This window comes from Tamandua tetradactyla, chromosome 24, assembly GCF_023851605.1.
Source record: "Tamandua tetradactyla isolate mTamTet1 chromosome 24, mTamTet1.pri, whole genome shotgun sequence".
Lineage (NCBI taxonomy): Eukaryota > Metazoa > Chordata > Mammalia > Pilosa > Myrmecophagidae > Tamandua > Tamandua tetradactyla.
This window is the reverse complement of record NC_135350.1, coordinates 32,711,712-32,730,550: the sequence shown is the minus strand read 5'-3', so window position 1 is coordinate 32,730,550 and position 18,839 is coordinate 32,711,712. Positions and strand designations below refer to the sequence as shown.

Here is an 18,839-nt window from a genome sequence, read left to right as displayed (position 1 = left end):
TATCACTTTGGGGCACAGAACAAGTCTCACTCTAATCTGCCCCTAAATATCTCCAAACTGTAATGACAATTCTAATTTTAAATTTTTCAATGATTATACTTATAGTCTTCACCATAAAGTCTTATCCTGGGTTACTGCTACAAAATTTACTCCCAACTCAATTGTAAATTATCCAGACCCAGGAATCATGCTGTCTCCTTTTGCTTCTGGTCTAACACCTTATGGAATACTAGTGTGTACCCAGCAAAGCTACTGAATATAAATCACCTGCAGCACTCTGTGTAATGGTTATGCATATGTTCCACTAGAGAACTCAAAAGAAGTAGGTCTGGAGAAGAGAAAAAAATTTAAAGCCCTGTCATTAATGGGCACTTGAAAACATAAGGAGAGTTGAAAGTGTTTCACCTAAAATTTAGAGTTAGACTAAGCCACTTCAGGTGTACTTCAGGTAAATAGATGACTAGTAAATTGCAGGCATTTATTTAAGTGAAAAAAGCTTTTAGATGATTACACAAAGTCTCATGAAAATAATTTTAACATCATTGAAACTCAATGTAATTTTCTCCTAAGTAAATTTCACTTCCAAATCCATCACTTAAATTTGAGGTAAAATAATCCTAAAGCTATGACTTCCATTTGCTTCCATTGATCTATTGGAAAACAATGTGATTATAAATTAAACAAAAGTTATGCTCCAGTTCCGGTAATGGCTGAGTATCTTGTATCAGACTAACCCTCTCACAAATTGCAATTCTAAACCCTGGACAAAAGCAGGCAGAAAATGGAAGAGATATGACCCTTGAGAGAAAGAAGCTGCACAAAGAGAGATCCACATTTGTATGGCTTTCCCTTGAGCAGACTTCTAAGTCTGTGCATAACACAAGTAGATAGAACTTAAAAAGAAAGTTGTCATTTTACTGGCTTGAAAGAAAATTGTAGTTTTACTGGCTTGAGATATCACAGGAAAGAGCAACAAAAAAAATTTGAAAATTAAGGGGGCTCTCAGAAAGAGAGGAGGCACAGCAGGAAATGCTTGCAAATCTGCAAATGAACTAACCCCAAACACTTGGCTAACCCTCATCTGTGCATGCACAGCTGAGGAACCATGGAAGTGAAAACCAGTATCTGGCAGTCCAAAAGACCTAAGCACATATTTAGCTGCTCAGAACCATCGCATAGGCAAAGTTTTGAGTTTGAGTCCTGCCAGATTTGAAGGGCTAGCTAAACACATTAAGTAGTCCTTAAAACTCCACAAGTGTCTTGTAGGAGTACAACTATGATTTACTACAGAGTCAATTTCTTTAGAAAAAGAAAAAACTTGATACTTTGGATTTTATCAAAATAAAAATATTTCTACTTGTCAAACATACTGTTAAGAAAATGAAAAGATAAACTACACAATTAGAGGAAATATTTACTAAATATAAATATATCTGACAAGAACTGGTATAAGATTATATGAAGAATTTCTAAAATAAACAATAAAAAGACAACCCTATAAAAAGTAAATAAAACTCTTGGTTACATCACCAAAAAGATATACGAATTGCCAACAAGCATATGAAAATATACTTAATTAACATCATTATTCATCAGCTTAATGAAGATTAACCCACCATGATTTCACTCTCAGTAGAATAGATAAAATATAAAAGACTGCAACACCATATATTCAGCAAGAATATGGAACATCTCGAACTCCCAGATATTGATGGTGCAAAATGTGTAAAAACCACTTTGGACAACTGTATGGCAGCTTCTTCATTAATTAGAAATAAATTTATCTTATGACCCAAATTTATCTTATGACCCTAAACCTAGGTATTTACCCAGGAGAGATGAAAACTTTCATCCACAAGAGACTTGAACTATCTTGTTTGTAGCAGCTTTACTTGTAATCATTCCAAACCGGAAGCAATTCAAAAATCCAACAACAGGGTTGTCAGAAGAAAATTGTAGCATATTCAGACAATACTCAATCGTAAAGAATGAATTACTGATACATGCGACAATGTGGATGGATCAAAAAAAGAATTGTGCTGTCCAAGATAATAGAGAAAAGTTCCTACTATTTGGCTCCATTTATATGCAGCTAAATGAATCTCTGCTGATAGAAATCAGCAAAGTGCCTAGGACAGTAAGTTTTGAAAGAAGGAGGGCAAGGAAACTTTCTAGGAGGATGGGAATGTTCTGTATCTTAATTGACATGGTGGATACACAGGTGTATATTTTTATCAAAACTCATATGAATTGGATGCTTAAGACCTATGCTTTTAATGATATGTAAATTTTAAATTAATAAAAATATTATAAGTAGTTATTATAGCCACACATGTGATTTGGATTAATATAGAAGAACCAGATGACAAGAGTGGAAAACAGTCTATGCCTAGTCTAGGCACTGTCTGAGTCAGCTCTCCCCTCTTCATCCCACTGTACCCCACATCAGTAATTGGGTATACTGGAACGTGCCCCAGCTGTATGCCTTCTTCCTCATTAATATTATTAGGTTTATTTCCTTTCCTCATCCCTTTACTGTTCTCGTACATTGTGAACTGTTCCAATCACTGAGCACCATTTTTAGCTATGGGATCCCTGAAATACCCATTCCAAATGCTGAGAAAAGTTTTGCAGGCTGGGAATTTCCAAAAGTTCATCTATGAAAAAGACCAATGGATTTAATCTATGCTAGATGAAATCAACTACGAGAGAGATTTTTTTGCCAACTTTTGAAGCTTCGGTGAAACTTCTGAAATAGTTTTTTGTAAAATGCTTACTTGGATTTGTTTCCTTTAACGTCAGACTAAACTTTTTACTCTTGCTTTGTCTGTATCTGTAAACATTGATCATGATAGAGAATTTTTCCATTATGCTACTTTATAGAATTTTATTCAAATTGATATAAAAACTGACTATCCAGCTTCTTTGAAAAAAAACGTATATCCTTTATTTTAGTAGCAGTATCATTATAAGTAGGTTTGCTCTATTACATCTTTGTTTTCTCACTTTCTCACTGCTGGGCCAAGAAGTTTGTACAATACAGAATTGTGACAAATGACCAACATATAAATTCCTTTTTAATATTCGTGTGTAATGTGTAATAGACTGTGAGCTACCATCATCTTGAAATGTCATCATGTTTCTATAACATGACAAATTAATAAAATGAAAATGCTGAATTTTGTAATTTTAAATCTGGCATGAGCAGTAAATTATATTACCAATACTAAGCCTTACTCTAAGTGTTAGTTTGCTCATTTTCCCCTTCATTTTATAAGAAAATATTCTCATTTTGCTTTTCTTCGAGGATTGTGGCATTACACAGGCACTTCTCTTTAAAATTAAGCTCTGGTCAAATGCTGAGTTTTTTTCTCTTAACCTTCATGCAATTGCTCTTTCTCAAAACAATTAATTCAGTTAAGTATTTTCTAGGCAGTCAGTCTAGAAAAAAAATCTCTGCCCTCAAAATGCTGTCAAAACAGTTGGAAACGATAACGCAGACCTATGAGTTAGCTAAAAATCAAGGCCATCTACGGTTGTAAACCAAAAACGGGTGTTAGCTAGTGATTTCAGGAAAGTGAGAAGCCATACCCTTCCATGGAAATGAGTATCTTCTCATCTAACACTTTGCAAAAAGTTCTTGGGGCAGTAATCTCTGGGGCACACTTACACTCCTTTGGAGCTGCACTTCATCACAGCTGGGTTGCACTCTACTTGTGACTTACACTCCTCATCCTGCCAGAACACTGTAAGCTGCTCCTGTATGGCAGAAATACCATTGATCTGTTGCACATTCTGGTTTTTACTTGGCTCTTGTTATCAGTGTTTGAGAATTGGAGTATAGAAATTATCGAATGAATACAGAGTTCAACGTGTGGTGATCTTAATGACCAGAAGAGAGAAGGGAAATGAAATAATTCTTCAACGATAAATATTCGTCAGGTGCTACTGTTGATATTATTGGCCCTATGCTAGAGATAGGGAGGCAATGTTCCCAGGTTAAAAAGGGTGCAGTTCCTGCATTCTGGGGGTTTATGGTTACTTAGAGTAAAGTGATATGAAAAAAGGCAGTTATAATAACAGTGGGCACAGGGCTATGATAGGAGTATGTGCAGGGTGAACGGGTCATGTAGGCGGACACTCACCCAAGTCTGGTGGTCAAGGAGAACTTCCAGGGAAAAAGGACAGATGGACTGATCCCAGCCCTGAAAGAAATACAGTGGTAGTTAAAGAGGACAGGACAGAGTAAGACTGAGAGAAAAGTGTAGACAGAAAAGCATTCCTAGTAGAAGAAAATGAACACTTAAAAACCAGGCAGTGGGATGGTGCAATGGTGGCTCAGTGGCAGAATTCTCGCCTGCCATGCCGGAGACCCGGGTTCAATTCCCAGTGCCTGCCCATGTAAAAAAAAATAATAATAAGGGGCAATAAAGAATATGGCCATTCAAAGATTTCCAAGTATGAGAGAGATATGAGCAAATGCTGTTAACGCAGAAAGTGAAATCAATTGGAGGTAAAAATTAATTCTGTCTTTTGAGGTATCTAACTTATTTTAGGATTTATTTTATTTTACTACATAATTTCAAACTTTCTACCTAATATTCTTTCGGAATATGTACACACATAGAAATACAGTTGTTGGGGAAGGGAATTACACAGGGACAGATGGCAAGACCTAGCAATTTTAATATAAATTATTATGCATGTTGGGCTTTTTCCAAGCTTCTGCTGTTTTAATTTTTGTATTAACATATTGTTCAGCTTAAAGTTAAGTGTATGTCATTGTCCCTCCAAGCCTGAATAGAAATAAATCAGTTATTAGAGCAAAGAAGTTATAATTATGTAATTATGAATACCCTAGTACTTCTGAATTCATAAATCAACACAGGACTCAAAAACTATTATTTTACTGTATATAATAATAATGTAATTTTAAAATTCTAATCATTAAACAAAAATACCCAATGTTTTCTATTATTTGCTGTTCTTATTATACATCTAAATATGGTGAATTTGACTTCATATAATTAGACGTCAATAAACCTTGCCCTAAGATAATCTTCTTTAATTACATATTTACACATATATAGAATTTTCATGAATACATAATTGTAACTACACATGGCACTTTTAGAGTAATAGCTTTACTTTCACTTCTAGTCTTTCCCCCACTTTCCCTCCTCTCATACCTCTACTCATATTTCTCCACACTCACAACAATCACTGGGATACATTGTATATTTATTTGATTTTTTAATGTTGTACCATATTGTATGACTTCTCATTTGTATCTTGACCTGTTTTCCTTGTGATCACCATGGGGTTAAAATTTAACATCCTAAATATTTAATAATCGTATTTGGTTTGATACCAACCTAACTTCAATAACATGCAAATATACTTTTCCTTCTCTGTCCCATTTTTTTTGTACTTGTTACCACTTATATCTTCATGCATTGTAGCCCAGAACATTGCTTCATTGTTACTTTTTATACGTTTGCATTTTAGCACCTGTAGCAAATGAGAAGTGGAGTTACATGACAGTTTACTATGATAATACTGTCATTTATAATTACCAAATTGGTTACCTTTACTACAGGCTTTTATTCTTTATGCCACTTAGAATCGGTTATCATGTGCTTCCCTTTCTGTCTGCTTATAGGGCAGGTCTTTAGTTGTCATTCACATCCTCAGCTTGTGCTTATCTGAAAATGCTTCATCTTGCCCTCAGTTTCGAAAGAACATGTTGCTAGATATAAAAAGTTTGACTGGCAGTTGTTTTCATACGCCGATTTGAGTATTCAACCCAGTGTCTTCTTGCTGTCATGGTTTCTGATGAGAAGTTGGCATTTAATCTAACTATGACTTGCTTACATGTAACATGTTGATTTTCTCTGGCAGCTTCCAGAACTCTTTCCTTGTCCTTTGCATCTGATGGTATGATTTGTATATGATAGGGTGTATTTTTCTTCATTTTTATTCTGGTTGGTATTCTCTGATCTTCTTGGATGTGCATACTCACATCTTTTGTTACATTTGGGAAGTTCTCTGTCATTTCTTTGAATATTCCTTCTGACTTTTTCACCCTTTCTTCTCCTTCTGCAACCCCCTTAATGCATATTTCGGTATGCTGGATGCTTGATGTTATCCAGAGGTGTCTTAGGCTATTTCAACGTTTAATTTTTTTTTTTCTTTCTGCTCCTCGGACTATTTCAAGTCTCTTATCTTCGAGGTCATTGATTCTTTCTTCTACCAGCTCCAATCTGCTCTTGAAACTCTCCTGGGAATTTTTCATTTCAGTTTTTGTGGTCTTCAACTCCATTAGTTCTGCTTGGTTCCTTTTTTTTTTTGCAAGTTCAGGCACTGGGTCTCTGGCCTGGGGAGAATTCTGCCACTAAGCTGCCATTGCACTACCCTTGGTTCCTTTTTAAAGGTCCTACTAAGAGACCTAGATGAACAAATTGCTCATTTTCATTTTCCTGATATCCTTTAGTCTTTCTCTGTATTTTGCCTCATCTCCTTAGCATTTTTAAGTTCACTTTATTAAATGACTTTGCTCAGTATGTCACATTCATGTCTTCTTCCTTCATATTTACTGAATTTTTGTCCTCTTTCTTGGGGTGAGCCATCATTTCCTGTTTCTTTGTTTGTTGTGTGCTCTTTTATTGCGCACAATACACTTTAATATTTTAAAATGCTAACGCTGGGATTTGTTCCCTGAGATGCCTGTTTCTTAGTTTTGTAACTAGCTGGTGATAAGACAGATTTTACTGAGCTTCAGCCCTCCTGTCAGGAAGGTTTTTCCAAGGCTAAGGCAGTATGCAAAGTTTTCCCTGTTTTTCTAGTCCAGTCTTTGATTGGGCCTTGCTTGTTGGCTGTTCTGAAGTCTCCCTGTTTACAGGAGTTTGGTTGTGGCCCTCTGTTTCCCTGGAGACAGACCTCCCTCTCCCAGGTGTTCGATGCCTGCTGGCCTTTGTGCCCGACTATCTGCCCCTGTAGCCTTTGCCAGGAGAGCAAATTCTGGGAGGAGGGGCCACGCTAGAGAAGACTTCCCAGATCAGTCCTTCTCAGCCAAAATAGAGGCAAGGGCTCAGGAAGTGGGGAGGGGTGCAGTCTGTCTCCAAAATGCTCTGGGAGGAGATGAGGAAGCACACCAATAACTTCTCAGATGGCTTCCCAGAGCTGAGCTTTCCTGGCCTGCCCAGCAAAGGCAGCCCTTCAGCTAACTTACCCTGGAGCCCTGAGAAAGGACATCTTCTTTAAGTCTCCACTACTTTCCTTAAGTCTCCAGCCCCTGCCCATGGTGGGTTGAAACAATGGCTGCCCTCAGAGCAAGGACCCTAGCAATTCAAATATGCTAAACAAAAGTCATGATCAGTAATCACCCATGCCCACCCCTGGTATTAGGAAAGGTGATTTTTGTGTACCTTCCTGTCATCAGTGAGCTAGCAAGGGGCTGGACCCCATGCCTTCCATGAGCGTGGAGGATGGCCACCATGCAAAAAGAGCAATTTACTGTCCTTTCCCATAATTTATCACTCTCTTCCTCCTGCTCTTCCCTGGATTCTGTACAGCATTCTTCTGGCCTCTAGAGTTTCAAAATAGTTGTTTCAGATAGTTCCTGCTAGTTTAATAGTTGTTTTGGCAGAAGGACTGAGTTCTGGAGCTCCCTACACCGTCATCTTCCCAAAATCCCTCTGCATGCCCATTTTTAGTGATTTCTTCATTTTCTAAAGTTGTCTTATTTCATAAATATGAGTCATTTTTAGACTATGAGTTTTGCCACAACTTCAGTATAACATCAAACAACTCATGTGCAGCCAATTCATTCTTTCTTAGGCTCCTTATGGTTTTGTCAAAGGTCATGCAGTTGTGTAAATATGATAAACATTTTTGGTGCTATTTGATACCTAAATATACATGTAACTTGTAGAAAACATGATCATTGGTAAGATCTGAAGGAATCATCTCAGTCCCATAAGGAACCAACACATCTTTTGTCAAAATTCCACCCTTCTGCATTCTCACAACGCATTTTATTTGCAACCTCCGAATCAAGAAATGTAGATTTACTTAGCTGCATAGAGCAGTCGGGGACACAATCGATAATGCATGCTTGACCATGTGGTAAGCCCAAACTAATTCAGCTACTTCAACTGAACATTGGTGTCTTTTGGGATAGACAAAACTTTTGAATGACTTGAAAGTACTGTCTGTTTCACTTTGAACATGTGAGATTCATTTCCTTTATGTGCTTTCACATACCATTTTCTACCATCTCCAACCCCAAATTCTTTTTTGCATATTGTTCAGCATGCTCTGTTTTGGGTTATTTGCCTCCTTAATCCAGTTAGATGTGTTCTTCCATCTGTCATGAAGATAACACAGTCATGTAGCCTCCTTTTTCAGTGATGTCTGGGCCCAGCTAGCACTGGTATTTCATTATATGAACTCTTAGAAAAAAATTATCACAGTATTCACAACATTGAAAATTAAATTGATGTTACCTAGATACAAGGTGCAAGAGTCACTCCACAGGGAAAGACCTGTTAACACTAACAATTATAAAACACTTAAATTGCACTAAGTCTTAGTACTCACAGTGGTGCAACAATAGATGATCCATTTTACGAACAGCAAGTCACAATTGTCAACACGAGCAGTCAGGGAGAAAAACAGCAGTAGTGACTGCAGAAGGCAGATAATCGATGCCATATCCATCTGACACTAAATGTCTTGCATTCAGCTTCTATTTTTTTTTTTTTTTTGAGCTGCCATATAGTTTTGTAGTTTTGCCCCAACCTTTTGCACCCATCACCACAAACTTGGACTTTTTGCATTCTGAGAAGATTGCACCTGGGATATCTCAAGCAAATTGGGACAGTTGTCATCCTAGTTCTTCCATCTGAGGTGACAGAATGTTTATGACCTTTTTCTCCCTCAATTCATGTGTTCATTTCTTTGCTTAAAGAGTTGCATTTAGTTGGCTGTGTGATTGGTAGCTACATTGATATTTTTAGACTCACACTTGAATCTAATTAAATACTCTTATTTTTCTGTTAAATTTTCAGTCTCTTACTCCCACAATGCTATTTGCCTGGAATGTGTTCTATTTGTTCTAATCCATCTTTCCTGCCAGACTGTAGGGTCCACTATATGAGTTGTTCTTTTTCTTTGTCAGCTCATGGGGACTCAGTTCTGTCTGGTGGATAATCCTAGGTATTAGCTGTCCTACTAGTGGTAGGAGGTGAAGTGGTCCTTTCTCCCTGTGGGCCAGCTTTCCAGAAGAAGTTGGGTCACAAACATCCCAGCTAAGGCACCTAGAAAGAAACTGTGGATTCTCCAGTATTCTATTCTTCCCCAAACTCCAGAACTCCAGAACTCATAGGTTCCTGTCCACTAATTCAATTCCTTCCTGGCCAAGTTAAAGGCAACAGAACAGGAATGTCTATGGAAGGAGGGCAGAAGAAATGGGGGTGAATGGGGTCTGCCCACAGATCTCTATAAACCAAGTGCTCCCTAAAGTTAATTTCTTCATGACCTTCCCCAGAGGTCCCACTGGCTTTCTTGCTCAGTCAAAGAGAGACAACTGCCAGCTATTTCCCCTACACAATTCCTATGACTCCAGGTCCTACTAGCTTTCCATCTTCCATGCACTGTAACCATGTATCTCAAGAGACAGTGATCTGTGTAGGGGAAGGAAGCTGTGTTCAATTTTTCATATTCCCAGAATGTCTTTTATTATTATTTTACCATTTAGTATTCTGATAACCTCCAAATAGAAAGGCAAAGGTGGGCCTCGGTGGTTCAGCAGTCAGAGTTCTCACCTGCCATGCCAGAAACTCGGGTTTGATTCCCGATGCCTGCCAATGCAAAAAAAAATAGAAAGAGAAAGACAAGAGGAAAGATTTAGAGGTAGGGATACTGTTTTTCTTCTAGAGTAAAAATGAGTGTTTTAAAAATAAACTGATATTGATTTATATTAAACACATTCATATCTTATTTGTGAATCTTACTTAGTTTGAGCACAAATACAAATTCCAACATAACAACAGATAAAATGTGGTAGACCAGCAGTTAAGTTAGCAGTAAACAAACGCATATATATTTTAAAGTCAGTTTCAAGCACTAAAATATTGCCTTGATAATGATTTATAGATCTACAAAGGTTCAGAAGAGTTGATGAATGATGCTAAATTGTTAATTTTCCCAAAGTGGGAAAGGCCACTACCTAGAATCATATGCCATACATATTAAAACCATTCCATCTTAACAACTTATGTGAGCAATGAATTACAAGGGCCACTGTAGATCGATTCTGGATTAATCATAACTCTTTGTCCTGGTATTAACAATCACTTTATCCCCAACTAACCATAGTTAAAATTGTAAAGAAGCTAGTGGCTTACTATGCAAGGTTAGAATTTAGTTATTGTTCTCAGGCCCTTTAATTTTAATTGGTGAACCAAAATAATAGAGTTCCAGCCTGCAGGCTTTATTTTAATTTTAAAAAGCACTGTTTTTGTTTCAAACCTGAAGACCAAAAATGCTTAGATAACAATGGTTACAAAATCAACAAGTCCCAAGGCCCAGAATCCCATAAATCAAATATTCATTCCAAGGACTTTGACAAACCAACAGTCTTTTTTAAAAAGTTCAAGTCTTCTGATCTTTATACTGTGATCACAGAGCTTTAAAGGAGTTGCATTCTTTTCATAGTTCTTCCAAAAACTTTATCATATCATATTCATTCACATAATTTTTTTCTCCAACTATATGCGCTATGCCTTGTAGGTAAAGACCACCATGCATTTTTGTGCATTTTTGCATTACAATAACAAATATCTTCCAGAATTTTATCTTTAGTGTAGTGAATAGAGCATAAGACTTGACCTTCAACTCAAGTCCCAAATCTACCACTAATAATTAGTATGATTTTGATCAAGTTATACTTTAAAGAATTAGCTAAATTAAAGATTCATATGAGAAAGAGGATGTTCTCCCAGTTACAACCAAAGTCAGTGGGATAACAGGTAGTGCTAAGCTTCTTTGGTTGTGCTGTGTCCTTCAGCAGATATGACAGGGGAACGCTGCCTAATGAATTGAAAAGAAAGTGCTCTCAGCATTGAGTTATGATAGAGATGTCAGAACAGGGCAGACAGGGCATGGGCAGTCCTCAGAGAAGCGGAAACATGCCAGAATCCATACCATGGTGAAAAGCATGGGCACAGATTTTGAAAATGCATTTTCCCATCCTATGCTTTACTTGACAAGAAAGGCAGATATAGAAAATAACATTGAATGTTTACAGTTCTTCACCTGACAGATAGAAAATTGCAGAAAACTAGTAGATAGAAAAGTTTGCATGAATAAGAAATGGCAAGGTTCTACTGATTAGGAACTTAAATATTTGGCATTTTCTCATACAACTATTTCAGTTACTAGAATGTTTGAGCAGGCTATCCTGATTCCCCTCAATGAAAAATAATTTCCTCTTCCTTTGAACCACAGTAACACTTTGAGCTTTTCCCCGGCACTTAGCATGATCCGCTTTGTGCTACAGCAATTCAGTGTTTGATTTATCTCCACTGTTGGCTTGTAAGCAGCTTGAGAACAGGGGCTTACATCCTACTCCTCTTTGTATCTCCTACAGTATGAAATTAATGCATGATAATTATTAGTAAAATTGAATTTTAAAAATGACTACTGTAGAAATTATGTAAAATGGAATAAAACCTAGCTCCTAGCATTATCTCAGAAGTAAGATATTTATTACAGCTATTGGCATTTCAGGCATATTATGAGGATTCAGTTGCTGAGACTGACCATCAGTAACTATCAATGTCCATCTATCACAATAGCACCCTAGTATCTCTATCTATTTGGGGACGAGAGATTGATGATATTGGAGACAGGTGCCACTTTGGATTCTCTGCCCTTCCTCACAAGTTGATCTTGGAATGGGTTGACAGATGCACTTCTGCCCTCTCTTGAACTTGGTGTGAAGCATTTAACTGGCATGGAATCCACTGTTAAATAAATCAGTGCCATGTAAGTCAGCTGTCTGTCTATCCATACACGACCTTGAGAACAAGGGTTCGATGAAAATGTTGAAGTAAATCCATCACCTAGTCAGATGGTATGCTGGTTTGAAATGATGTATGGACCCTAGAAAAGCCATGTGTTAATCCTAATCCAATTTTGTAAAGGCAACCATTTCTTCTAATCCCTATTCAGTATGTTTGAAACTGTAATTAGATCATCTCCCTGGGGGTGTGATTTAATCAAGAGTGGTTGTTAAACTGGATTAGATAGAGGTGTGTCTCCACCCATTTGGGTGGGTCTTGATTAGTTTCTGAAGTCCTATAAAAGAGGAAACATTTTGGGCGATGAGAGCGATTCAGAGAGAGCAGAGCAGAACGACGTAGCCACAAGAAACAGAGTCCACCAGCCAGCGACCTTTGGAGATGAAGAAGGAAAATGCCTCCTGGGGAGCTTCATGAAGCAGGAAGCCAGGAGAAGAAGCTGTGTATGCCATGTGCCCTTCCAGATGAGAGAGGAACCCTGACCGTGTTCACTACGTGCCTTTTCAGATGAGAGAGAAACTGTGACTGTGTTCACCATCTGCCCTTCCACTTGAGAGAGAAACCCTGAGCTTCATTGGCCTTCTTGAACCAAGGTATCTTTCCCTGGATGCCTTTGATTGGACATTTCTATAGACTTCTATGGACATTTTCTCAGCCTTACAACTATAAATGAGCAACTCATTAAATTCCCCTTTTTAAAAGCCATTCTGTTTCTGGTATATTGCGTTCTGGCAGCTAGCAGTCTAGAACAGATGGATTAAAAATTTCCTAGGCCAACACTTCAATTATTATTCTGTTGAAAAGTGACTTTAGATTTTGTTGATGAGTGTTTTGTAGATAGTTTTAATTTAATGGTTAAAAACCATCCAAAGGACAGTGATTGTATGTTGTAGTAGATGAGAAAAAGCCTGGGCTATTTTTAAGAGGTAAAACAGTTTGGGTTATTATGCAACACATCATTGGCATTGCTACAGGCTATAATCATACTGTTTTAATGATTTCCTTTTTAAAAAATGGATTCAAAGTGCTTTGTAACATTAGAATTTCTAGAAACATGTATAATTGCAATGATAATGTTACCATACATTTAAATAAATCTCTACAGTTCACAAAGCAGTAACAACAATGCTAGAGCAATCTTCTAACATCAAAGCAATAATTCCCAACTGGGAAAGTCCCTGGAGAATTGTGAAGAAGCTGCAAGGAGAATTAGGAGACCAGCATGGCTGTTTGAAATAGAAAAGAAAAGCAAAAATCAAAGTAGTTGTTAGAGGAGGTTTCGAGGTCACTGCTATCTTTCCATTACTCATGGATTTAGATCCAGAATGCTAAAAGCAGATCTTAAAGTTGGTGATTAATACAAGCAAACAGTGACAAGAAACTGATAACCTTGCCAATGTGAGTGGTGAATGTAGAGGAATCCTAACAGAACATCTTCCCCATTCCCATACCTATCAACTCTCCACGAAGCTCTATCACTTTTAATGATTTTTATCAAGCCTTGTGTATATAAAATTGTTCCTGTTTGTATAACTCACTTTTGTATCACTTGCAACAGCAGTATGCCATCATTGATGTGCTTAAGCAATAACCATCAAGATTGTTAAAATGCATATTCCTTTCAGGAAAAGAACTTTTATCTCTGTTTCAATACCTTATGGATCCTCCACTAACACAAAAGATAATATGTATTCACTTCAACAGTAAACTACTCTAATGTTTTGAATCATCTATTATTTCAGCAAAACTTTTTGTTGAAACATCTGGTATGGGAACACAAGGCCTGACCTAAGTAAATGTATAAAGCAAGAACTAATCAAATGTATCAAATATTTATCTTATATCCTTCCTTCACCTTTATGTTTGCATATCCTTTTTTATTTTTTAGTATCAGAAAAATACAATCTCACCTGTTTCTCTAGCATTTATTTATTGTGAAGTTTAAATTCTTTTTTTCACTGTATTTAATGCATACAATGGAGGAGTTTATTTCATGTAGGGTGTAAGATAATGCTTCAGTATTGACTGTTTTGATGTAATCATTTGCTTTAATCTCATTTATTGAATATTTCATATTTGGCACACTGACTTGAATTATAGACTCCATAATATAAAATAATGTATTTATATCATTTTATTGGTTTCTAGAATTTTTTTCCATTCCACTGATTTTCTATTCTTAAATTCCACACTGTTACATTTTTAAGCTTTGTATCACTTCCTAGTTTTCTAAGACTCCAACCGTCACTTACCATTTTCAAAATTTCTTTGCTATTCTCATCTGTTATTCTTACAAATAATTTGCTAAGATTTTCTTTTTTTAGTAATTTTTTTTTCCACATGGGCAGGAACCAGGAATCGAACCTGGGTCTCTGGCATGGCAGGCGAAAATTCTGTCCCTGAGCCACCATTGCATTACCCTAATTGCTAAGATTTTAATAATCCCTAAAACATCCTTTAGATGTTGTATTCAGAATTACAATAATTATAAATAATCTGAGAGAAACTGACATTTCTTTTACAATTGTGCAATCACCTTTTATGAATACGTTACGTTTTATCCAAAAATGAGGCAAAATCTTCTTCAATTATTTGTTGAGGTTTTCTTCATGTAGATCCTACTCATTTATTATTAGATTTATTATGGTGGTATTTCTATTTAGTGTGAATAGATATTTTTACTCTAATTGTTCATTGCTTTTTATTGATTTATTAGTAGAAAACTCTTGATCTGTATAAATCTATTTTAATGTATTTTTAGTTTATTCTTTTGGACTTTATAAGTATGTCATCAAATAGTGATAATTTTGCCTCAATCTAATGGTTGTTTTGTCCTTAAAGATTTAAGTCAGATTTCTCTTTCCTGCCTTATTGCATAGGATAATTTTTCCACAATCTTGTTAAGTTTGGGGTAAAGTAGGCATCATTTTCTTGATTTTAGGAGCAATGCCATTAGAGTTTCAGCTCCAATATATTTATTGCTTGCTTAAGGTAGTTATTCTATACCTCATTAAATAAAAGATTTTCCTATTAGATAGATAGATAGATAATGATTTTCAATTTTGTCAAATGTCTTTCTGGTGTCTGTTGAAAGGTCTTTTAATTCTTTTTATAAAGACTTATTTGTAAGTTATATTATCCCAGTAAACCTTCCAATACTGAACCAGAGTTGTTTTTCCTGTTTGGTAATGATGCCATTAAAATATACCATTAGTATATTTTAGTCAATTTGCTGACATTTTGAGGAGAAGTGATCTGTCTGATTCTTGGATGTGTATCTTTAATATCAAGGTTATGTTAGCTTTTTCACTGTGCTCGGTTTCATTCCAAAACTTCTAGAGAAATTTAAGTAATTTTTTTCCCAGAGAATTATCTAAGTTATTGGTATTTTAATATTACTGTTATAGAATCATTTACAATATTCTTTTAAGTGTATTTCTGAATATATTTTATTACATTTCCAGTTTCTAATTATCTGTAGTTTTATATATTTTACTTTTTCCCTAATTAAATTCACTAAGAAATTATACCCCCTTCCAAAAAATAAACTAACTTTTAAATTTAATTTTTAGTTCTGTTTATTTTATGAATTTGTTACATCTTAGTTTTATCTTTAATAATTTTATGAATAAACTTTCTTATGATATTTACAATATTGCATTTTATTTTAATTTTTGGTAGACTTGTGATTTAGGATATATGTGATTATTGAAGGAAAACTAGATAATCACTGAATGATATTGTAAGCAACCATAGTAGAATTTTGTTCCCTAGATGATGATAGAGAACATTTTGGAATTATTTTTCCTCATTCCAATAACCTACAAGGGGGAAGTTTCCTTCTAAGCCCAAACATAACTTTATCATAAGCAAAAGACTAAATCAGAAGGGCATAGGACAGGAAATAAAGCCCTCCAGCAGGGCAGTCCCGGTCATTTCTCTTCAGTGTAAGTTGTACCTGGAGCATTCTATATGTTAGATCAGGTGCAAGGAGATATCACCCACGTTGGTGGGTGCAAGAGCCTGTATGACGAAGCTTTATAATCCAAAGGATCCAATATCTCTTGCACCAACTTGAAAGGCACAGCTTCCCAAAAAGGAGAGGCCCAATGATAAGAATTGCAACATTAAGAGAAGTTCAAGGACATGGCTTCCTCTCATGAATTTTTGTTCTTCTAATCCAGATGACATTACCATTCATGGTTCTTTTTATATAAACAATGTTGCCTGGTAACATAGCTAACATTCCAGTTTGATCAGGTTTCCAAGAGAACAGAGCCATGAATTAACCAAAGACCTCATTTTTATGCAGTATAGGGAAGAGTATCATTAGACATATATATCTTATTAATTTCTGCATAATGAAAATATATCAATGTAATATTTCTTTCTTATTCTGTCTATATAATTTAAAAATCCAAACTTAAATTCTATTTTCTTCTTCTTTTTTGTTTTCTATATTTTCATAGGTAAAATATGGAAATTATGCTTTTGTGTGGGATGCAGCTGTATTGGAATATGTAGCTATTAATGATCCAGATTGTTCCTTTTACACCATTGGCAATACCGTTGCTGATCGAGGCTATGGAATTGCATTGCAGCATGGAAGTCCTTACAGGGACGTTTTTTCACAAAGGTAAGATTAGTATGTGGTCCAAATAAGTAAAGAGGAAATACAGACCCAGAAAATTCACTTGGTTGCCCAATCTGATTTATTACATTATGTTTTCCTTGTTTGAAAAAACATTTCATTTTCGATAATAACAACAACAAAAAGTTAGTGGTGAGTGGTTGTTCGATAAGACATTTCTTTACTAAAGGATATACTGAAGTCTGATGGTTACACAAAAAGTTTTCACATTTAAAAGAAAAAATAGTGCTGTATATAACTGATTTGACTCTAAATTTTGATATACCAAAGAAATTAGTTTCTTAATTTCTGTTAGAACTGTATAAGCAATCGACTCTCTGTTTTTATAAACAGTTATATAACAAAGACATTAATTCATTTGCAAAAGCATAAAAGTTAAAAGTTCACTATCCTGAAGCATATAAGGATAGGGATTTTTTCCATGTGAATTTTGCAAAGGACCTGGGTAAGAATTCTAATATCTCTCACTCGGTGACAAAGTGGACATAAGACTGTCATGGAAATCAAGGAGATAGCTTATTAAGAGATTAAATCCATCCCCAACTCAGAATTTGCTATTATAAGGTAGTTCTTCAAGAAATACATTTTGAAAATGTTTGTTTTAGATTAACAATGTACAAGAAGGCTTGGGCAATGAAAGGGATTCACAAAGATCACTGCATTTCCTTCTATCTCCTACCAAAAAGCTTGGACATAAGAAAAATTTAGATCTTCTAGGTTGAAATGTATTCCATTTGATACTGGTAGTAATTTGCTTATTTTCTAGATATTGTTTATCTTATTCTCTAAAAGCTAATACCAGAACAAAATGGCAGTTTCAGATAGCAACAAGGCTCCATATTTCAAACAATTTGAATTGTATTTCTCAAAATTTTACGATAGTAAAGAAGCTGGCATTTTGTTTTCTCAAAAACCAAGCAAACAAACAAACAAACAAACAAAAAAACTGAGTCGGTGGTCCAGAATTTATACCACTACTCTTCCATTAGCTAACAAAAATCCAGGCTTCTTTCCTTATCTGGAAAGTGAGGACTTGAGAGAAACTCTTAATTTCTAAATTAATAAACTTTTCCACATAGCGAACTCCCCCAAAGTACCAGTGACTTTAAAAAAAAATTCTTATTCATGAAACTTTAGGGCTTCGTGTTAGTTTTGTTTTCCTGCAAGCTCGTGGCAACTGCAGATCTGCTCCATACATGGCTTCATTCCAGGGCACAGGCTGAAGAAGCAACAGCCCTTTCTAAGACTTGCTATTCTCATTGTGGAGAGCAGTCACAAAGAAGGCTGGTAGAAATAGGCAATGTCTCTTGTGCTTCTGCCTGGAGGTGGCATATGTCATATCTGCTATCAGATCATAACCAAAGGAAGTCACATGGCCAACCCAAAATCAGTGGGGTAGGTGAGTATATTCCACATAAAGGGAAGAAGGGAGTAAATAATAGTGAACAATAATGCAATCTATCGGTGATCTCTTCTGGGTCTAAATATATTCTAAGATGACTTAATTATGCATAAGTAGGTTTGCAAATTATCAAGATATAAATAATGATTAATCAACTAAAATGCATTTATTGAATACCTATAATACTGATAATAAGGTCAGCAGTGTACAGACGCTAAAGGGAAACAAGCAGAAAACCAATTATGACATATGAAATATGCCTGCAAGTTACTTTCAATCTAGGTGGAGATACACATAAAGCAATGAACAATATAAATCTTTCTATAAATTGTGCTGACATTTATATATATATTTTGATTGATTATATTTAACACAATATTATATATAATATCAGTATTCCTTATTTATTTTGTGTTAAATTGTATAGTTAAGATATGGAAAGAATTGAACAGGGTTTATAATAAAGAGTTAAGCAAGGATACATGAGAGTGTCCTAGAACTATCAGTGAAGCTTTCCAGAGAGAGTAAGCCTTGAACTTGACCTTGAAGAATTAGTAGATTACAGTTAAACTGAAAGGAAAAAATATGTGTAATTCTTGGAAAAACAGTGAGGACACAGAATAGAAGTAGAAAAGAGCATAACGTGCTGGGGAAGAAGACGGACAGTGAGTTAATTTGAAAGGATGTTTGAAGTTTGGAA

At 35.6% G+C, this 18,839-nt stretch overlaps 1 protein-coding gene across 3 annotated transcripts in view; it reads left to right on the top strand.

Annotated features, from left to right (window-relative positions):
• Positions 1-18,839, top strand: part of GRID2 (glutamate ionotropic receptor delta type subunit 2) — a 1,588,850-nt gene that overhangs the window by 1,388,924 nt on the left and 181,087 nt on the right. For all 3 annotated transcript variants that reach the window (XM_077142855.1, XM_077142857.1, XM_077142856.1), the window contains one exon: positions 16,556-16,722. In XM_077142855.1, coding sequence (XP_076998970.1) covers positions 16,556-16,722 — 167 coding nt within the window. The remainder of the gene's footprint in view (positions 1-16,555; positions 16,723-18,839) is intronic.